The sequence below is a fragment of the Micromys minutus genome (assembly GCF_963924665.1).
Source record: "Micromys minutus genome assembly, chromosome: 27".
In the NCBI taxonomy this organism is placed as follows: domain Eukaryota; kingdom Metazoa; phylum Chordata; class Mammalia; order Rodentia; family Muridae; genus Micromys; species Micromys minutus.
Window position 1 is genome coordinate 21,033,947 of NC_137962.1, and position 22,121 is coordinate 21,056,067.

Here is a 22,121-nt window from a genome sequence, read left to right on the forward strand (position 1 = left end):
CTGGAGAGGTCCTTTACAGGGTGATCCGGAGATGGGCGACCTCAGGTAGGGACTGGACCAACACAGAATGGGTGTGGATGTGGGGAGAGAGGGACGAAGATGGGGGGTTGACAGGCTAATGTTCCTGCCTTGTGTGCGGCCTCCTCGTAGACAGGTGACGTGACGGAGCCTCTAAGACAGCTTGGGTGGAGGAGGGGATACGAGGCTCAAGAGGGGACGACGGAGGGGGAGGCGAAGGGAGCAAAGTGGACGCCAATGCTGACTGATACCCGAGTGTGGCTGCTATTAAGTAGGGATGATCTTTTTTTTTTCACGTCTTATATTGAGTAAAACATGCATGCAGTGATACATGACCCCACACACTGCCGCATAAACTCCCCAACTCTTCCAGTTTCTGGAAAAACCACACTTTATTGGGTAGACACGTGGCCTGACAGAAGGCCTCAGATTCACAGTTGACTGACTGAGCAAACATAGGTTAAGGTGTCGGAATCTGTCTGCATCCCTCCCCTGCATCCTGGGAGACAGCTCTAAATTGAGTCATGCGTGGGAGGGCTTCGGCCCAGTCAGGATCGATGACAGGGCTCCCCCCTTTTCACCTTACCCGACAGCTCTGACCTTCATTGGTAAGACCGAATTCTTAAAGGCTAGGAGCAGAGAGGGACCTGGCACCTTACTGTGTTAGTTTAATATCAAGCTGGCCAGAGCCAGGGTGTGCCAGTTGCTGTGGCACGCGAAATGGAGACCCCTGGTGGAGGGAGAAACCTTTCAGCTCCCAGGGACTATTTATAGCTAGGGCTCCAGGCTGCTGATCTGTGACATTCTCCTGCAGCCACCCAACCTTGGAAAAGGGCCAGTACAAAGCATGCTCCCATCCCCCTCTGCTCTCCCTCACCCCAGGGCGGGCTAGCTGTTTTAATTGTCCTTCCCTCGAGTACCCCAGCTCCTGATGTATGTGGTTATGATCTCATGTGGACCTCGTCACAAGGACAGCTGGCCTTGGACTGTCAAGACCCACCAACCATTGTGGAAACCTTTGAGCTGCTCCTTGGCTCCAAGTACAGATGCTGGGTAGCACTCCTAGCCCTCTGAGAGGACATTCTGGCTTGGGCAAGAGGAAGGGGTAGAGTCAAGAACATGAGATGAGAGAGCTGAGGAAGATAAGTTATGAATCCTACATTCTGTTGGACATGGAGTCGGTGACGACTCCAGAGAGACGTGCCCTTGTGGGGATGACCCTGAGAAGAAAGGTACGGGGTTCGGATGCCTTTAAGTGTCAGCCATCGGAGGGGCTGGCTGACACCTCTCTCAGCCCGAGCTCCTGACTAGGGAGGTGGACAAATAGGAAAGTCAGGGGAGCCTGAGCCATCTGAGCCTGCTCTGAAAAAGTGTGACTCTGTCAGCAGATTAGGTTCCTGCTCCCCGAAGAGGGTGCTGGCAGCCCGGTGCAGGCGAGGGAGAGTGTGGAAAGGTCACACAGGGTGGGGAGGCCCTGGCAAAACTCTAGGAACCAGGAAGTCTCTGTGAAGAATGGAGAGCCCCAGGGCTAGAGATGCCAGTGTGGAGACTCTTGTGCCAGAGTAGCCTGGGGGAAGGGGAAGCAGAGGCTTATAAGGTCGCCAATGTTGCTAGGAGAAGTTAGAAGGGAGTTGTTTGAGAGCTTTGTATTTTGTTAGCAAACAGTGAGATCATTGATGTTGCGTGGGCCCTAGCAGAGGTCAGCCAAAGGGTCTCTGGGGTCTGTCACCTCAAACATCCAGACCCTTCCCTAGGCAGCCTTTGCCTCAGCTTTCCTGCAGCTAAAGTCCTTCTTCAGTCACTTACTTAATGGGACAGATTCCCAGTTGTGTGTGAGGCAGCAACCAGCAGCCTTTGACTTGGCGCCTTCCCTTCCCCCAACCCCACCCCTAGAGCAGGCAGCACCAGGGCTTGGTTCTACACTTCCCAGAGGACAGCGAGGAGGAAGCGTGGTTCTGCAAGAGGCTGCAGGTTTCGTGGCATATTTCCAGCTGTGTATCCGAGCCCCACGGCCTCCTCAGGGTCCTTCGGGGAGGACTCTGCTGGATGAGAAGTCCTGGAGACCGTCCTGATGTTGGGTGTCCCACACTTTGTTTGTCTCCGTTGGGGCAAAGGAGCTGCCTGTCCCAGGCCCTGGCTCCGTTCACATGTGTTCTGGGTGGTTCTGCAGGCAGCGGATGAATTCCCCCACTGGCTGGTTCTCATAGCACACTCTGTACACGGCAGTGAACAGGGGAAACCTAGGGAGAGAAAGAGCCTCAACCCCCTACCCACAGTCCAACCTCAACACCCATGCCCACCCCAGTCCAGACCCACGGCTAACTCACCATTTCCCTAGCCTCCCATCTTGGGAGCCAGACACCAGTTCTCAGTTGCTACCCAACAGGAATCTGAATCCCTGCCCGGGGGATTTGGGGTCAGGTTACCATCTACCCTGGTCCTTACCATACCGCAGTTGCTTGTCTGAGTTTTTGACAAGCAACCCATTTAATTCTCTGGACCTCAGTGTCATTGGCTGTGAAATGGGTCCAGTATGATAAAGTAGCAAAGAGATTATGTTTTATATGCTGGTGTTTAAACCAGCTATTTCCTGTCTTATCCGCTTGGCTACTCCCTGCACCCAAAGCCATGAGCTGCTCTTTTGAACCCGAGCTACCTGGGAAGGAGCTCCCTGAAGCGGAGCCCATCCTTCCTCAGCACCCAGGACAGGGGTCGGGGACAAAAATGGTGGTTTTAGGGATATGAACAAAGAGGTAGGACAGACAGGTGAGCTTTCCTGTCCTGGATCTCCAACCTCCTAGCGCAGGGGACAAGGAGGAAAGAGCCCAAAGGGGAGGCCATGCAAAAGGGGCCAAGCAGCTAGTGGAAAGATCGCTAGACAGAAGGTGAACTGGCTGAAGATACTCGGCACCCGAGACGCTCCACGTTCTCTCTGTCCATCGCTCAGGCTGTGTGGGGTTCACATCTTTGGGGAAAGAGGGGCGGCAACCAACCTGTGGCTCCTCCCCCAAGGCTTTGGCAAACACTCACTTGTCCACGAGGCCCTTGTGCTGGAGGATGCTGTGCAGCTCCCGGGCTGTCTGGGGCCCCTGTAGCTTCTGCCCATTCAGCATCTCTTTCTCCAGTTGCTCAATAGACTGTGTGAAGAGGGTGGCGTGAGGAGGGGAGTGGGAGAGGGTGCTCTCTGAGCAGTCAGGTCGCGTGGGAGGTGGGGGTCTTGAGGGAGTGGAGGAGAAATGTTCCAAACAGTCTCTCCTTCCCTGTGGTTGAACCCTGGGCCTCAAGTGGACTCTGCATAGCCAAGTTTCTACCACCATGCCACATTCCAGTCCATGTCTTGACACCTCCCTGCCTACCTTTCCCGTGCGAGCGAAGGCCTCTGCCACCTTGCGGTTCCGCCCCCCATAGCAGGTCGTAATGAGGTCAGCGACCCCGCAGCTCTCCAGGAAGGTGGCGGAGGACACAGAGCCACTGCAGAAGAGCTTGGCGAAGGCGATCATCTCCATGAGCCCCAGCCGGATCACCGCTGCCTTGGTGTTATCACCGAAGCCAAGCCCGTCACAGAAGCCAGCCCCAACGGCCACTATATTCTTTGAGGAGTAGAAGATATGGGTGAGAAAGCTGCCTTTGCAGAGGCCCCACTTGGAGCCTCTGCACCTGCCTGTGCTGCCTGTATCAGCCTTGACACACCCACCTTGACTTATGATCGTGTCCTCTTAAACCAGGTCTTCCGCTTCCTGCTTTCCCACTCGGTTCGTGCCTTCCCACACCCATGTGTGCATGCATGTGTGTGCATGTGTGCACGTGTGTGTGTGTGTATGTGTGTGTGTGTAGATACATCTGTGTGCCTATGTGTGTGGAAGCAATTGATATGTTTTTCCTCAATTACTCTCCACTGTTTTTATTATTGTTGTTGTTAATATTAATAGTAACTTGCCGCACAGAGTCTCACCATGTAACTTTAACTGGCCTGGAAATCTGTGTCGACCAGGCTGGCCTCAAACTCACAGAGAACCACCTGCCTCTGCCTCCTGTGTGATGGGACGAAAGGCATGTGCCACCATAGTTCTGGCCATCAGTTCTTTGGGCACCCTGAACAGCTTGGGTCCATTACATGGACTCAGGGCTACAGGCATCAAAGGAGGTCTAAGGGGAGTGGAAGGACCCACTGCTGAACGGTCAAGAATCAGCAAGCCCAGTGCCCTGGTCTTACTTCTACGGGTTTTCTGTGTATGGGGCAATGGAGATGTTGCCCAAGTGCCAGAGTTGGTTCCAGCAACCCAGAAGAGCTAAGCTGGGCCCTCTGGCGGGCTTCTCCCCACTCCAAAGCTGTCTCTGTACCCCTCTCACCTTCAAGGCCCCACAGATCTCCACTGTGTCCACCTCCTGTACCACAGTGATGCGAAAGTTGGGTGTCTGCATCAGATCCTTCAGGAGCTGTCCCTGGGCAGGGTCCTTGCAGCCTAAAGTAGAGAAGGGTAAAGCTTTTGAGGGACAACCTCTTATTTTGACCCTTCAGATGGTCTCTTGGGCTCTTGCTGTGTTGCCTAGGCTGGCCCCGAACTCCTGGGCTCAAAGAAATCCTCCCGCTTCAGTCTCCTGAGAAGCCAGGATGACAGATGCATGGCACAGGTAACAACTCAACTGTCCCTCACATCCCAGCCAAAGCAAGAGTCACAGCCCCCTCCCCAGATGTCCCAGCCTCCCCCTCCCCTCCGATAGCTAAGGGTGTGGGCGGCAGCTAGGGCTGCGTGGCGTGTACAGGGGTCTCACCAATGGTGGTCTCACAGAACTTCTCGTCAGCCACCTCGCTGGCAATGTTGGCCCCCATCAGCACGCTCATGGGGATGCCGAGTCGCTCCCCGATCACTTCAGAGATGAGCTTCAGCCCATTGGGACCCTCGTCTACCCCCTGGGCAGAGGGTGGAGCGCAGGTGAGCTGCCCTTCAGGCCCATCTGTGCCCCCCCCCCAGAGGTCCTGCCCCTATCCCACCCAGCCCAGACTGACTGTAAGGACAACAGACAGCAGTGACCACCCATCTCCTCAAACTCCCTCCTACACACTCCTATCCAGCCTACCTCTGAGAAGCACCATACTCCTTACACCCCTAAGGAGCCCCCTAGAAAATCCTCTCTAGGACATCTGCCTCCAAAGCTATCTCCTCTTTGTTAACTAACCCAGCAGTTGACTCCCCACCCCCCATCCCACTCCACCCCCACCTCCTGCCTTCCTCCTTCCCCCTTCCTGGTGCTAGGGATTGAACTCAGGACCTCATCATGCACGCTAGGCAAATTCTCTACCACTCAGCCACACTTCCAGCCCCAGCTGCTTTCTTTACTCTCTCCAAAGCCAATCCCTCCCATCTCCGGGGTTCTGGGCCTCTCTGTATATTCTTTTCTGTGCTCTTCTATCTACCCCCAAGCCCCACAACAACAGTTAGCTGCACCCCACCTCCAAACACACCAAGGTGTCCCCCCAGTACCTTAATAAGAGATATGCCAATAGTATTGGCTTTCAAGTGGCCCTTGAGCTGGTCACAGATCTTGCCAATGAACTGATGGGGTACCACAAAAACCAGGATGTCAGCACCTGTTGCAGCCTGGACCACATCTGGGACAGCCACCTGTGTGGAAAGCAGAAGCTCGTACTGTGTACCTGGTAGACCTCTTCTAGTCCCTAGAGGGACCTCTTTCAGGATATCTTCAAGCCAGTGTTAGGGGAGGGAGGGTGTTTGAGACTGAACTGGAAACATCAGAACTTGTATTCCCTGTCCCCAGCTCTCCTGGGTCACTGAGGCTTCCTAGAACACGCCTCCACCCAGCCACACTCTTAGCCCTTGGCTATGGGTCAGTGAAGGCAGCCAAAGGCAGTCTAGCCTTGGCAGGAGGAAGAGGCCAACTAAGATTTCATCACTGCATTCTTAGGGGCCCAAACTTGGGAGAGGGAGCCCCGGTGTCCCTCCATATTCTCTGTTTCCCCCCTTTCTAGGTGGGGAGAGCACCATATGGATTTGACCAAAGACCAAAAGTCCAACGACCAGCCTTCACATGTGCTAATAATCAGTGAATGAGTAACAAGATTAGAGTTCAGAGCAGGCATGAGAGGTTGGACACCGAGTCCAGGAGCCTGAGAACCAGCCTTTGGTTGCCATGGAGACCAACTCCCCCATACCCCCTTTCCCACCTAAGCACCTCTAAGAGGTGAACCATTCAGATTCCAGAGAGAGTCCAAAGGAACTGTGTGTGGGCTGCATAGGGTGCTCCAGGCCTAGAGCAGCCCACCTGCTGCTCCACCAGGCCTAATGGCACCTAAAGTGGCCCTCCCTGCTCCTCTTTCCTCTCACAGCGGGTTGGGGCTCACCACGTTAGGGGGCAGCTTGTGCCCTGGCAGGTATTTAACATTCTCATGCTGTGTGTTGATGATCTCGGTTAACTTTCTGCCCCCGATGTCTTCCTCAAACACCCACATGGTCACCCTCGGATCAAAGTGTGCCAGTCGGCCTGCATTGCTACCCACAATCTTGGCGATGGCTGAGCCCCTGTCGGGAGAGGAAACACAGGAAAGTGGAGTAGGGTGAGAGGGAAGAGAGGGTAGCACCTCAAAAAGCTTGTTGGATTCTTTACCTCCCGCCTCTCATGTCACCCCCCGCCCCCCCTCACCCCCCCCCCGTCTGCCTGTGATAAATGTGCCTCCCACGACTGGCAATAGACAGACGGTTCAGTCTCCCCAGTCTTTGCTGTTGGGGAGGTGGGCTAGCCTTTCCAAACACTACACAGGCAGCTTGTCAGGGAAGGCACCAGCACTCGGCTTACCTTCCTATGGCAAACAGGTGCAGCTGCCCTGGCAGACACAGCCGGGAGGCTGGGCACAGTCTGTCCTGTGCACCGTAAGCACTGGAGACAGCCACAGAAGTCCAGCCGGCTCCTGGGGACATTTCCTACCCTCTGCCTGCTTCCTGCTCACCCAGCCTCCCTCTGGGGAGCCCCTCAGCCCTCAGAGAAACCTTCCCTCCCCCCTCCATGCCCTTCACAGAATCGCTTACCAGTTGCCTGAGCCGACAATGCAGACTTTCTTGCCAGCCATGGTGCTTCTCTGCCCCAGCGGGTGTGGGCTCTGAGTATTTAACTCCACCACACGTGGGTGCAGCCAAGCTCCGCCCCTGAGGTGGCCCAGAGGCTGGCACCCAGGGACAGGGAGTCTGGCCCAGAGAAAGGGAGTAAAGGGTACAGACAGGTGGGGAACGGGGCTGAGGCCGAAGCCAGGCCAGCTTTTCCTCTCAGGCTTGCGGCTGACGGTGCTGGCCGCTTTCTTCACTCCATGGGCCTCAGCTTAGTTTCCCACCCACACTGTGAGTCTGGTCAGGAAACAGTCCTCACTATCCCTCCACTCTCCAGGGCTGGGCATGGCGGTGCATGTCTTTAATGCCAGTATTTGGAAAGCAGAGGCAAGAGGGTCTCAGTGAGTTTGAGGTTAGTCTGGCCTAGAGAGTGGGACACTGCCTGAAACAAAACAAAGCAAAAGGAAGAAAAAAAGTCACTAGCATCGGTGACGACGCTTTGGTGTAAACCCTGACCAAGGAGTAAACTATCATAATGGTGCACACCTTCAATCCCAGCACAGGTAGGTGGGTCTCTGTGAGTCTGAGGCCAGCCTGACTTACAGCTCGAGTTCCCCGACAGTCGGGGGGGGGGGGTTACACAGAGAAACCTTGCCTTGAAAAACTAAAGAGAACAAGGTCATCTTGGTCACTCATAGGTCAGGGACTCACAGGGAGCCCCTTCACCTCAGATAATCCCCATGTGAAGGTCTCTAAAGAAAAGGGAGGGCAAAGGTAGAGGCCACGTGGCCCACAGTCCTCCCGGGCTTGAGGAAGGGCAGAAGGTGGCGTCCGGCACATGCACGGTCCTGGATAAACTTCACCTTCCTTCAGTTTCTTCTCTCAGCCTCTGCCCCTCCTACAGGGACCCTTAAGTTAAATGGCTAGTTTACAGACACTAGACAGCAGAAGAGCAGCCAGAGTTACAGCAGCAGCTTCTTTAAAACTCAAGGGCAGCCATGTCTCCTGAGCTTTGTGGTCTACGGTGCTGATGTGTGACTTTGGGGGAGGGGGAGAATGGCAGGCCCATATCCTGCAGTTTGGGCTCTGTGGCATCCACAGACATGTTTGACTAGGAGGAGGAGCTTGGGTTTCCAAGCCACGGTGGGAAGGGCAGGGCAGGCTCCTCGCCCTCCAGTGCTGCACCTTGACCCACAGGGCAGGCGCCACTGTATGCTCATGTGCAGACCTCCTGGCTTGGCACACCACTAATGGAGTGTTGCCATCCCCCGGGCTACCACTGGGCAGTAAGTGATCAGCACTAGGTTAGAGGGGAGTGCTACCAGTGGTTAAGAAAGAGTGGGTAGGAGGTCAAGACTGGAAGCATGTCCCTTTCAGATCAGGGATTCTACTGAAGCAGCCTGTCATGGTCACTGGGCCAGGCAGTCTCTGATGGGGGCAAACACGAAACCAGTCAGTAGTCAGTTGTTCTTTCTTCTATCAGATTGTGCCTACGGCAGAGCTAGTCTCCCACAGACCACTCCTTCCTCACACTGGCACCGAGATGAAGGCTCCAATGCCAGGCTGCCAGCTGGGAGCACTGATTACAGGGGGTGGAAGAGAAAGGATGTTCCTGTCCCTGGCACATGATAGGAACCCTAAAGAATGGGTATTTATGCCTGAAATGGATGCCTTGTTTTGGCCTAAATACTCCCGTCTCTTTTTGCCCCCACATCCCATTAGGTTGGGTAGAGACAAAGCACATGGCCATTCACACAGGAATAAAGGGAACACTCGTTACAGGAAGTTGTCTGTGCCGCCAAAGCAAGACAAGCTTCTCCAAGAGCAACCTGTACAGTATCTGCTTGGAATTAATGACTCATCAGCCACTCATTACACATGCAATTAGACTGGGTAAAAACATGCCAGCTCAGTAGCTTGATACCTGCTTTCTCTATTCCCCACTATCACACTTTTCTTACCTGTCAACTCAGAGAAACCAGTATGTTCTAGATTGGGAGCAGACAGACAACACTACTCAGCAGACAATGGGTACAATTTTATTCGTGTGTGTGTGTGTGTGTGTGTGTGTGTGTGTGTGTGTGTGTGTGTGTGAAACAGGGTCTTTGTAATCCTCCTGCCTCTGCCTCCCCAGTGCTGAGGTTAAAGGCATGCATCAATATACTGTTCAAATGAGTAAGGTTTCTCACTGTGACTTCAGGATGTAGCTCATCCAATGTTCCACACCTTCCTGGACAGGAGTGCAGTAGGAAGCTGTGAGCCCCCCAGTGGAAGCAGGCGGAACCACAGGCATTTTGTGCTTTTTCCAAGGGGATTCTTGATGTCTGAGCAGCCAGCTAGGCAGCCCTATCAACACCAGACCGAAGCAGCTGGGTTTAAGAACAGACATCTTACATTGGGCACTGTAGCGGCACACATCTGTAATCTCCACTTGGGGGTGGGGTGGGTGCCAAGGCAGGTGCATAGTGAGTTTAAGGTCAGCCTTAGTTACATACAGAAACCCTTATCACAGGAACACAACACAAAGAAAACCCTGGTATCTTGAGGCCAATCATGGAACCTCACAAAACATGAGATCAGTACATTTGGTGGGTTTGTATGGAAAACACAGATACCTGTGTCAACAGGGCTTTGGCAATAGCTGGGTGGACATGCACCCGAGGGAGGACAAAGCCTAGTTTCATCAATCTCAAGGGGCCACAGACGCCAAGGACAGTTTGTTCCAGCCAGTAAGGGACCTGGAAACTTCAAGGGTGAGAGGGACACCGGCAGTGACACTGCCTTGTCTGTTCTTAATGGCTGGAGGTCAGAGCAAGGATCCCAAGAGCATTGCTGAGGTCACAAGCCTCTAATAAGACCCAGAGTCCCCAGGGAAAACGACTTTTCCCCAGACCCCCAGAGCCTGGCATGACTAGCAAACATCAGTGTTCAATAACACCTGTCAGGAGGGCACTGGGTAGCAAGATGGTACTACAGTACTGACTCCACAGACAGCGGGGACCCCCAGATAGCAGGGACCCACAGTGACCCCCCAGATAGCAGGGACCCACAGCAACCCCCAGATAGCAGGGGCCCCCAGAGACCCCCCAGATAGCAGGGACCCACAGTGACCCCCCAGATAGCAGGGACCCACAGCGACCCCCCAGACAGCAGGGACCCACAGCGACCTCCCAGACAGCAGGGACCCACAGCGACCCCCAGACAGCAGGGACCCACAGCGACCCCCAGACAACAGGGACCCACAGTGACCTCCCAGACAGCAGGGACCCACAGCGACCTCCCAGACAGCAGGGACCCACAGCGACCTCCCAGACAGCAGGGACCCACAGCGACCTCCCAGACAGCAGGGACCCACAGCGACCCCCCAGATAGCAGGGACCTGCTCTTCAGAAGTCTTTTATTAAAACTGGGTGACATCAGTAAGGAGACAGTACAAAAAAAATTTTGGTCCATGAAAAAAAAACAGAACAAAACACAATTGAGTTAATAAAAACAGTTATCAACAGGACACTGCGGGAGTGCTGAGTTTCCTCATCATGCTTCCAGCCAGAAGCCAGGCTGGGGCTCAGCTGCCCCAAGGTTGTCCAGTGTCACTGTGGGGAGGACCTTCCAAGGGGAGAGGTGATATAGGACATGAGGAGGACAGGAAGAATACTGCTGTCCCCAGTACAGAACAGGCAGGGAAGGGTGCAGAAACACTGCTCGCAGGAGCCTGAGGTCGGGGTGGGGAAGCAGGGGCTTTGTCAGTTCTGTGGGTTCAGAGCCCATGCTCAACAGAATCCCCCTGTGCCCAGCTATCTCCCACCCTGCAGTGTTGTCTGCGAGCCTGGGACATGCTAACTCCGGGTGACAAACCTGGAAGAATCTGAGGCTTCCCTGGAAGATGCAAAACCATCTGTCCCAAGGGGCCGAGCTCACACATCCTGCTGCTACCTGAGGGGTCTGAAGCATTGAGGGCGGGGGTGGGGAGTCACAAACCCATTTCAGACCTATTCTCCAGCCCTAGGCGCTTTTACTCCTCAGTGCCCTAGAAGCCACCAGCGGGTTTCAACTGGGCAGACATGGGACAGGAAGACAGGGTGGCCTAGGGCTTTACCCGTTTGAGTTCAGGCCTGTTTCTCCATTTCCAGGAGGGGGCAGGATGGAGTGAATGAACAAGCCACTCCTCTAACAGCAGGAGGGAACAGTCTCTGCTGGGAATGACAAGGAAAGGCAAGATCCCCCAACCCAAACACTGTGGGTTAGGGCAGGTGTGGGGAAATCCTATACCGGGGCTACGGGAGTGTGTTGGGGAGCAACAGTTGAAACCACACTCCAATACTGACATGGACCCCACTTAGGGGTCAGACAGCACTGAGATAGCAGGTTAAGTCCAGAGGGCAGGGACCAACCTGGGCTCAGTGAAGCCCAGAACCCGGGCTCCTTTAGTGCTAGAGGGCAAGAAGTAAAGGAGGATGAATCTGCTCCAACCTGTGGAGGGAAGGGAAGAGGTCGGGTTACCAGGAGGGCCAAGGTCAGCTAGCTTACAGACTGCCCTAGGCCTGAGGCTCAGAGGGGAACAGCTCCCAAGGCCTGGGTCTCCTGGCAAGGCAGGATCACTGTAGCTGGTCTCCCTGAAGACCACCTGACCTAAGGAGGCCCCACCACTTCAGAGCACTCATTACCACTAAGGTTCTCTAACACTATCTAGAGGTCCTATGTAGGATAGGGAGGTAGAGGCACATGGGAGCTTGGTGGGGAGGAGCTGAGGTGGGAGGCTGGGGTGTAGGAAGGGATAACAGGTGACAGTGAGACAGAAATGTGACACCCTCTTCATTGTGACACTGTCCTGGAGCCAACAGCATCTCTTGGAATGCCTCAAGCAAGACCAAGACAGGTACACTGACTGAGGCAGGAGGCACAGGGCCCAAAGAATCGGTGCAGACCCGCTAGGGCCAGAGAGGCCCTATGTGTTCCGGATTCCCAGGGCCTGCTCTAACTCTTGCCGCCTCTGCTGCACCTGCAGAGAAAACAGTAATGCCAGCTTGAGACACCAAAGGCTAGCAGCCAACACCACTACTCCAGCTTTACGTCACTTCCCTCGTGTGCCCCAGGCACAGCACCAACCTTGGAGTAGAAGTATCGGCACACAGCCTCCTGAGCCCAGGGCTGGAAGTAGAACTCAGCTCGGCGTTCCTCTTCTGGGTTCCCCACCACATCAGTCATTGTCTGAGAAGAAGAGGGAGGGTTCTGGCTTTCACGTTTGCTCTCAGCGAACTGTACCCCTGGCCCACCGCCAACCCCTGCCAAGGACGCTGAAATTCTAATTCCCCGGTACCTGTGATTGTGACCTGCTACGGAAATAGGGTCTTTGCAGATCAAGTTAAGATGAGTTCAGAGGGACTGACCCTAATCCAGTACAAGGGGTGTCCTTATGAAGGAGGGAAATGTGGGCAGAGACAGACACACAGACACAACGTGAAGGCACAGAAAGACAGCAAGCCTAAGCTGAAGGACACCCAGGATCACCAGAAGCTAGCAGAGAGCAGAGGACCAACCCTGCTGCTGCTTTCATTCTGGACTTCCAGTCTCCACACTACACTACCCAGTGTGGGTCACGTTCCTTCAAAAGCCCCAGCAGACAAAAAAGGAAAAGAAGATGCCCCGTCACCCCAAGCACCCATTAAGTCACTGCCGTGACCATTCTGCTGTGCAGGGCACAGTGGTTGCAATGAACCAAGCACCCGCAGCATGCTGCCCAGGCACATTTTCCTGCCTGGCTTATGTTCTTCTCCCTGGGAAGTATCTTCAACTGCACTTCCCGATATCCTCAGGCCCTCGCTTCATCTACGTCCCCTTTACTCTGAACGAATTTACCGCTGCCAGTGAGTCTGGCTATGGTCTACTGCTTTTTAGTCACACTCTGCGGGAGAGCAGAGCCCAGACCTTCGGTCATAGCTCACCCGGGGTCCCGAGACAACACTGAGGAAGCACTGACTGACTGTGCTTGGTGGTCCTGCCTCTATTTCCCTTATCAACTCTAAAACGGATCCTGGGATGTACTTAAAAAAAAAAAAAAGTGGTGCCTCAATTCTTCAACCGGCTTCCTGCACAGAGGTACAATGATCTCCCTCTGGGCCTCAGGCTCTTTCCTTACCTTGAGGTCCCGGCACTGGGACTGAAGCCAATCGTTGATGAAACCCTGAGGGTCTCGGGCAAAGCTCAGCATGAACTCTCGCTGGGTCTTCAGCTGGTTGATAGTTTCTATTGTCTCATGGATCTGAAAGGAAGAAGAATGCCCCATTTTCAAGCCAGGGAAACTCTAAGCTAAAGGCAGACCCAGGCTGCCATTGCCATAGGTGCCCTAACCCCACTGCTGAGCTCGGTGCCCAGAGTCCACCAGTGTACGAGCTCCAATAGCCCTCTGGCTCCCTTCAGAAAGCAACCTGCCTCCTTCTATTCAGGTAAGGAAAGCTGTGCTTTCGGCGTCAACAGGCACCACTGCAGACGGGGACATCTGATCACCTGCCACGCTCCAACAAAGCACGTGCTCTCAGCGTCTCAAGCCTTGGTTTCTGTGGACACTCCAGGCTCATTCTCCCTCTGGAGTTTTGCAAACCTTGTTCTCTCTGGACTGTCCTCTGCCTTCCATCCCCCAAACATCACTGTGCCTCTCCATCCATCACCTTCCATGTCACCCTTCAGAGTTTAGTTGAGTATCTGCTCTCCAGGAAAGCCCATACAATACCTCTGATGGCTTTGCCTAGTGACCAGGCCCATACCCTAACCGAATCAATGGAGGCAGCAGGAAGAGCTTTCACTGCTGCCGTACGATGCTACAGGCCCAAGTCTTTACAAACATGGCCTCATTCATGCACAGAGCCATCATGGCTTGTGTCTACAACCCCAGCACTGTTGAACAAGATGCAGGAGCATCATGAGTTTGAGGCCAGCCTTGTCTATAAGGGAGAGATGGACTCAAAATGCTAAAAAGGAGAATAAGATATAATATATAATAGCCAGAATCTAAATGCATGTATGTGAGCCGCCTGGCTTATCACAAACGTCACTGACGGCCTGACACATACCAGCACTGGGTGTCAATATATTCTTACTTAAAAGCAAAAGGCAGCTGGGAGCTATGATGAGGGGGTGCAACAGAACCCCTACCTTGTTGTCTAGAGTAGCGATCTCCTGCTGGCTGGCAGTGGACAGCAGGAAAGAGTTCATCTGGGTCTTCAAAGTGTCATCCACTTCCACGTCAATGTCATAGCACGCTGTCTTTTTCTGGTCATTTGGGTCAACACTGGGGAGGAAAGCAACAGAGTTCAGTAAATGACTTTTTCTGAGACCTACTTGCCAAGGGGAAAAGGAAGTGACTACAAAAGGTCAAAGGGCACAGCAGAGATGCTCTACATCTTCCTTCCGAGAGCTGCATCGCCAGATGTCTACTTCAAATAGGTATGACTTACGATGTAGCCTGTCTATGAATAACAACTTGTGACTCACTAAATTTGGTTTTCATTGTGTGCGTGTGTGTGCATGTGTGCGTACATGCACACATGTGTGCGTACACTTTAGAGGTGAAAGGACCATTTGCAGGACCAGTTCTCTGGGTACATATCACATGGGTCCCAGGGTTGATGGCGGGTTGTCAGGACAGGTGGCTAGTGCCTATAACCTGTTGAACCATCTTGCTGGTTTGAGCTTAGTTTCATGAAAGTCATAAAGTTCAAATAGCGCCAAAGGCATTTTGTGAAAAGTTTTAAGAGCCAGAGTCCAAGCTGGCAATGGTGACGCAAACCTTTAATCCCAGCACGCAGGAGGCAGAAGCAGGCAGGTATCTATGAGTCTGAGGGCGCCTGGTCTACAGAATGAGTTCCAGGACAGCCAGGGCTACACAGAAACCCTGTTGAAAAAGAAAGAAAAAGAACCGGAGTCCAGTTTCTGTGGACTCGATGTACAGCTATAGAGTGACTACAGGGTGAGGGTTAGGGACTAAGGAAACACAGGTCTGTACGGTGTAACTTGGAACAAAGAAGACAAAAAGCTGATATCTGACAGGCGCACGCTCGTTATCTTCCAAATTAGGAGAAAACAAAGCAAGAATTGGGAGTCTGACTAGAAGCCCCATCTTTCTTAAAAAGATTGTTGCTGGGCTGGAGAGATGGCTCAGCGGTTAGAGCACTGACTGCTCTTCCAGAAGTCCTGAGTTCAATTCCCAGCAACTATATGGTGACTCACAACCATCTGTAATGAGATCTGATGCCCTCTTCTGGTGTGTCTGAAAGACAGCTACAGTGTATTCATATACATTAAATAAAAAAACAAACAAATAAATAAATCTTAAAAAAAAAAAAAAAAAAAAAAAAAAAAGATGGCTGCTGACTCCCACCACAGTGACGAGCCGGGAACCAAGTCTCGGAGGGAAGTGGAGTCCTACCACAACAGGGCTGGCTGACGTCCAGCCCTGACTTTCTAGCATTAGCCAGATACCAGCAACCTTCAGGGCATAAACTCTGCCAAGGTGAGCAGATAACAGGCAAGCAGAGGTTGGTATCACTATCGGTTCTAATACAGTAATGAGCTTATGTAATCTAAACAGAAAAAGAACAGGCACGTCTAAGGAGACCTTTGGCAGTCGGAGGGCGAGCTCTGCACACACTCACCTGATGACGTGGTTGATGATGATGGGCTCTGGCGGCATGAGCAGGGCGTGCAGCCGCTGAGGGATCTCTGAGAACTTCATCCGCTGAGATTCAAAGATCTGAGAGGAGGCGGGGAAGGGAGAGAGGCTATAGATCGGCACTTCAGTCCAAGTGGACTCTCAGGACAGCGTGCCCTTTACATACCTGCTGGAGGTACTTGTCACAGATAACAAACTCCCGCTCGTGGGGGTCCTGGAGCTTGTGTGTTTTAATATATTGCCACAGTGCTTGGATGATCACGGGACGTGTCTGGGTATGGATACCCAAGAGGCGAGCCAGGCGAGGGTCTAACTTAAACTGGGGGGGCTGCAGAGAACCAAGAGTGTAGATGAAGCTAACGAGCTGGTTCCGTGTCAATCTAAGGGACATCAGTAAATCTGGACGGCAAAGCTACAGCTGTTGCTACGGTGGGAAGCATCCCGCAGTCAATTTAAACCCTTCTGAGCCACACACTCATGCAATATGGCCACCTTCAAAGAATACCTGGTAATCCAGCATCAGCAGGACAGTACAGCGCACATTCACATCTCCTGGTCGCTTCACCTGGAAGCCATCGGTCTCCTGGGTAGTGGCGGTCCTGTGCCACTACAGAGAGGAACGTGTCAGGGGTACTCTTCCAGAGGAAGAGCTGGGGTGGGAGGGAAGAGCATCTGTAATAACTGAACATTCAACTTTGATTACTGAGGCTACTGGGGAAGAGCAATAGCTCAAGGCATCTCTAAAAAAACACACATGGCTTTGGAATTATTGTCTACATAAGCAGAACCTCCCAATCCTGTTTGAGATGACTGCGTTTAAAATGGCCTGAATTTCCAGTGATATATTTACCAACAAAATGAATATTACGCATGGAACAGAAACCTAAGGTAGCTTCAATTTACTAGGACTAGCTAACCATGAGTATAGCATGTTACATACAATATGTAACAGAGCTAGAATTTGGGCTGACTCTAGTCCACAGACTTAGCTACTCTACTGCTATCAAATCAGGTACTTTACAGACTTCTACTGACTGACTTACTTCCCATGTCTCTTAGTGGTTGGCGTTAAGGGGCTGCAGCTACAGTGGTAAAGAAAGGGCGGGTTAAGCTCACATGTGAACTGACCTCTCTTGCTTTATGCCCCCAGACACTGTTGCTAATAGCTAACACAGTCTTAGAAACACTGCACAACCAGGTGTTGTTAAGTATTTCTGGTTATCTAAAATATAAATCTATTTGGATCAGAGACAAAAAGGAAGATACAGATCAATAACCCAGACAAACACTAGTACTCTGTTGGTCTACCCATTAACTACAGCCCACCAATACTTATAAGCAAGATGCAGAGACAGCTGAAAATGTAAGAGGACTCCACCAGAATTTTCTTTGGGGGCAGCAGTCAGGACAGCAACAGGTGGGTCAAATCAGATAGCGAGAGCTCCTTGGTCTCAACTCAGTAGAGCTAGCGCCGCCTAGAGGTCAAGGCACAAACTGCAAAGGTGGAACCCCACACCTGGGCTAATCTGTTCAAGCTTGGCTCCCAAGACCATCCATCATCCCCTAGAGAAGTTAAGGCCTGGAAGGCAGAATTACTCACTTCTACCAGATGGTTGTCTGGCCCATAGAGATCTTTGTCCAGTTCGATCACCAAAGACTTAAAAAAGGAAGAGAACTTTCTCTTTTGCTTGGTGGCATCATATTTGGACAAGGCTGACTAGAAAAGAGATGGGGGGGGGGGGGCGGGGTGTTATACAAGGCCAGAAAGAAGTCTCCAGGACACAGTTCCTTAAGAAGCAATTTCTAACTCCAATGGGGGAAACCCTTGAAATGTCTTCTGGCCAGGGGGCCACTGAGTCAGTCCTGGTCACAGGAGGACAGGAAGAAGAACAGGATCTCTGACTTCCCACTGGGAAAGGAGGCAAGTTAAGCCAAACCGTTAGCATAACAAAACACATCTGAACAGAGAAAAGCCCTACAGCAGAGGGCAGATGAATCACAGGCAGAGGCAGTGGAACAAAACCTGCCTTTATGTGGACAGAGCACATGACCAGTAAACAGGCTGGACCTACCCAGAGGAGGCTCTGGTTCTCCAGCAAAAGTGCACTCCAATGAGCTCATTTGCACACAGTTAAAAATAGTGTCAGAGTGCAAAGCACTGAGAGAACACTGAGCCTCCCCAATGAACTGCTGGGTGGAAAGTTTGGGGGTGCTCATTAGTCTGATGTTCCCCTTGGAACAACAAAGAGCCAAGCCTTGGGGGGCGGGGGGCTATCATACTTAAACTGTGGTGCCTACAATGGATGCTGGGAAGACGGAAATAACCTCAGGGACCTAAGGGAGGAGACATGGCCTCAAATGCTAAGCATAGATGGGTGGTAGGGATGAGTGGCTACTGAAAGCAACTGCTGATGCTGTTCAACCCAAAGGGCAGCATCGCCAGAGCAAAGCAACCAACAAACCAGACCCCAGGACAACAAAAGTTTCCACTTATCCCAGAGAAGCTGTGGGAGAAGGCACAAAGGACCATTGTCTTTGCATGCAGGGACAGGCACCCCCAACCCCCTTCCGGAAGCTCCCAACACAAGTGGTGAACACCAGTCAGGTTTCCTGCTGACCACACAGCACTGCTCCTTCCCAACAACTCCCACCCTGAGCCCCAAACCACAGTGGACCTTGAACTCACATCCTCCAGGAGCCGTCCTTCTACCCGAAGCTCCCAGGAAGCCACGGTCCCTTCCCCGTCCTCGGCGTCTGACTTAGCCGGATTGAATGTGTTAGAAATGAAAATTCGCAGCTTCCGTTTTTGCTGAGGGAGGCAGAAGCAGGGTTGATGGTGGAGTCCTAACAGGCTGCCTTACTATAGGTGGATAAAGACTCCACTTACAAGTGTACAGGACCTGACCTGAGCTGGAGCAAATGCACCCGGGGAACCGGGGAGACCAAGTCATGAAAAGTGGCAGGTTCCCAAGGTAGCGAGTGGTTACAGCAGAAACGGGGCCAGGGTGTATTTCTGGTGAAGAGCCGAGGAGAGCTCCCCCGCCCCTTTCCCTGCCTGTGCTCCTAATGTAATTTCTGGTTTGTAGGCGGAAAGGAAAGATGCAATTTAAATGCCAAGGGGAGCTGAGCTGTGCCTTTGGTTTTTTCATCCTACGCCTGGTGAAGGCTCCTGGGCCTCTCCCGTGACCCTCTCTGTCTGGGGCTTTCCTGTTACCTTGATGGGACGCTTCAAGGCCTCCTGGATATCTAGACGTTTCCTCATAATAGTCTGGTCCAGTTTCCTTTCAAAAGCCAGGAGATCCATGTAGGCCTGTGATTCTGGTACCAATTCCCGAATCTTAGGAACAGAAAGATAGGATTGGGGCCTAGAGTTGACCACCTCTGTTCTCAGTTAGGGTTAGGGTTAGGGTTAGGTCAAGAAGACCCCTATATCTGCACTCACCCTTTGAGGTAGGATTTTGTCAGCCATCTTCTTTTTCTTTGCACTGTTCAGAATAAATACTGTTATCAGGTTGGGACAGGATCTAGTTAGAACATGAGCAAAGCTGTGAGCACCTTTGTTTACGGGTATCGCTAAGACCTACGAAACAACTCTCCATTCAAAGACACTCCTTCTCCCAGTTCCAACAAAACTCCACTTCATCATGAGGCTGGAGAGCCTTCCTAAGGGTGAGTCCCTGCAGCACCGCTGACTTCCTGGTTCGGTACTCCCAGCACCAGCTTCCTCACAGGCCTCCCCCCATCCCCTTCTTTCCTTCACCCCAGGGATCATCTTACTTGTGATTTCGATTTTGGACTGCCTGCTGCTGGACCTGCTGGATCTGTTGAGGTGCAGGTCTCTTGCGGGACTGGTCCATCCCTGACTGGGCCAGGCCAGGTCGGACTGAGGGGTTCCCCCCATAGCCAGGAGGTCCCATGGAAGGTCCCTGAGGTGTCATTCGGCTACCTGGAAGCATCCCTGGTCTCTACAGAAGGGAGAGGACCCAGAGATGTCATACTTTTCCTTGCTAGCCCCACCAAAAGGAAAAAGGGTGGAAGCCTCGATTTTAGGAATGGGATAGGGCTGGGGATAGGGTGGAGGACAAGAAAACCCCTTTGCTCCTTTGAAATATGGTAACTACTGGACCTTCTTCAGACCTACTAGTGATTTAATAAAATGCTGGATCTGCCTCATCACACATCTCTAGTCCTACTTTTTTTTTTTTTAAACTAGCTGTCTCCTCTAAAGCTGACCTCAATTTGCAGCAATAGCCTGGGTATTCCTGGAGACACTGGGGCTGCCCATTCCCCTCAGCATTCCATGCCCATCCCAGGGCCCACTTCACCCACCCTGGTTCCACACTCGCTCCTCACACGGAAACAATGCCGCTGGGAGCAGGTAAGGATGCTAACCTCCTCCCCCCACCCTTCCTAGGTTCTGCTTCCCCCACCTCCACCAAGGCCCGAGCCCCTCCCTAGGGAGTCCCTCCCACTTCTCCCTCACCCCTGTCAGTCCTCCGCCCTCGCTCGGCCCCGCCCCCGGCCCGCGCGCCCCTCCTCCTGTCCCACTCACCGGATAGGCCGCCCCGGGCATCGGAGAGCGGTACAGCCCTTGACCCGGCGCCGGGCCCATTCGCACGGGAGGCCCGGGAGTTCCGCCCGGGCCCAGAGCAGCCGCCACGCCCGCTCCTCCTGAGGCTCCCGCGCCGCCGCTCGGAGCCACAGACTGGAAACCCGCCCGGGCCGCCATCTTCCCGGAGCCGCCGCAGCAGCTGCACAAAGAACCGGAACCGGAACTCCCCCCGCCCCCCACGCGCCCCCCGAGCGCCTGGGCTGTTTGTGAGCCCGGCCCGCCGGCGGGCACGGGCGGCTCGGGGCAGCGAGACTAAGGGCTAGAGGGGGCGAGTAGCGGGAAAGGCGTGCTGACCACTCCCTCCCGCCTTCACAGGCCAGGAGGGAGCACCATAGAGAGGCGGTGTGCGGATAAAGAGGTGCCGAGAGCGAGCGCCTCCAGGCGGTTGGAGGACGACAAAGCCTTGCAAAGAGCTCGCCCAGCCCACCCCGCTGGCGGCTGGAGTGATGCTTTACTTGGCCCAGTGCATTTACCTCTCCAGAGCATTCTGGTTGCTTTGCTTTTTGTTTTCCTACTGCTCAGACTCCGGGTACTAGAGAGGGAAACGTGCTGTTTGTTCGTTTTACAAACGGAAAAAACTGAACTCAAAAGTGGTAAATGTCACGGCAAAGGCAAACCAGCAAGTTAAGAGAAAAGCCATTCTGGATTCGGGTCTTCTGACAGGTAGCCAGGGCCTCATTTCACAGATAATAATAGTTCAGTAGCTTCCCGGCGCGGGAACGTAACCCTTCACCTCAGACCTTTAAGTTCAGGTTTTAATGAATATTTTTACCTTGAATCTTCTCCAAAGACTCCTGGATATTTGTGGCCTTAGCTTACTTTGCGGGTCCACTGCCCAGTGAAGAGGACGATTCCTAAACCTGTCCTTTTCCAGGAGGATCAGTGTTTACCTGATCAAGTATGTAGGGTCTCAACGTAGCCCAGTCTAGTGTTGAACTCACTGGGTAATGGAAGATAGCTGCCCCATCTACGTGCTGGAATTACAGGTATAACCACCACACCATGCTGACACTCAAGTTTTCTTACTCTAGCTGTGTGGCCCTCAAGGCAAGCACCATTCTAAAGGTAACACCCATAGAGTCTGCAACTAAAAACAACACTGAGCAGGGTGCTGGCAGCTCATGCCTTTAATCCCAGCATTTGGGAGGCAGGGGGATCTCTGTGAGTTCGAAGCCAGCCTGGTTTACAGAGCTGTTCCAGGACAGCCAGCGTTACAGAGAAACCCTGTCTCAAAATAAAGGAACAGAAAGCCAACACGGAAGAGATGGTTGAAACCCAGTTTATTAGGCCAGAGGCATGCGGCACCCAGAGCCCCTCCTGCTGCACCCCAGCCGGTGCACATTTCTCAGCTTTGCCCTGCTTCCTTCTGGGGAGTTCTGATCTCTAAACAACTCTTGGCAACTGAGAGGTCTCAAAGAGTCTGTAACCTCACTCTCTGGCTCCAGGCCGACGCACACAGGTGATCTTCCCATTAAGTCCTGTTTTGGGATTAGAGACCAAGAGACAGTGGGGACAGAGAAGGCCTGGAAAGGTATTGGAGCTCTGGTCTGACGAGGGTGTCTGGTGGGGTTGGGGAGGCCCTCTACCTCAACTTGTGGCCCCTTACCATAGGGACACACAACAGCAGGTCCTTCAGCTCCGCTCTAGGCCTAGCTTTTGCCTCACATGACCAAGCCCTGGCTCACCAGGAAATGCAAGCGGTGGACCTAGGCATCCAATGAGGACAGGGCACTGGGCACCCCGAGGAAGGAAAGGTCACCATGGCCCA

The 22,121-nt window shown here is 53.1% G+C and overlaps 2 protein-coding genes across 2 annotated transcripts; both read right to left on the reverse strand.

The window, feature by feature from the left end:
* Nucleotides 1-391: 391 nt before the first annotated feature.
* GPD1 (glycerol-3-phosphate dehydrogenase 1) lies at nucleotides 392-7,184 on the reverse strand. The gene is made up of 8 exons (XM_080939893.1): nucleotides 7,062-7,184; nucleotides 6,380-6,557; nucleotides 5,502-5,642; nucleotides 4,792-4,930; nucleotides 4,369-4,481; nucleotides 3,375-3,608; nucleotides 3,049-3,155; nucleotides 392-2,258 (listed from the first exon to the last, which is right to left on the reverse strand). The coding sequence occupies exons 1-8, from the start codon at nucleotides 7,100-7,102 to the stop codon at nucleotides 2,162-2,164; spliced, it is 1,050 nt and encodes a 349-aa protein (XP_080796019.1). The 5' UTR covers nucleotides 7,103-7,184; the 3' UTR covers nucleotides 392-2,161.
* Nucleotides 7,185-10,486: 3,302 nt separating this feature from the next.
* SMARCD1 (SWI/SNF related BAF chromatin remodeling complex subunit D1) lies at nucleotides 10,487-20,500 on the reverse strand. The gene is made up of 13 exons (XM_080939536.1): nucleotides 20,294-20,500; nucleotides 19,519-19,706; nucleotides 19,184-19,226; nucleotides 18,956-19,078; nucleotides 18,428-18,550; nucleotides 17,342-17,458; nucleotides 16,247-16,348; nucleotides 15,908-16,069; nucleotides 15,725-15,822; nucleotides 14,226-14,361; nucleotides 13,213-13,335; nucleotides 12,183-12,284; nucleotides 10,487-12,075 (listed from the first exon to the last, which is right to left on the reverse strand). The coding sequence occupies exons 1-13, from the start codon at nucleotides 20,468-20,470 to the stop codon at nucleotides 12,022-12,024; spliced, it is 1,548 nt and encodes a 515-aa protein (XP_080795662.1). The 5' UTR covers nucleotides 20,471-20,500; the 3' UTR covers nucleotides 10,487-12,021.
* Between the last annotated feature and the right edge of the window lie 1,621 nt (nucleotides 20,501-22,121).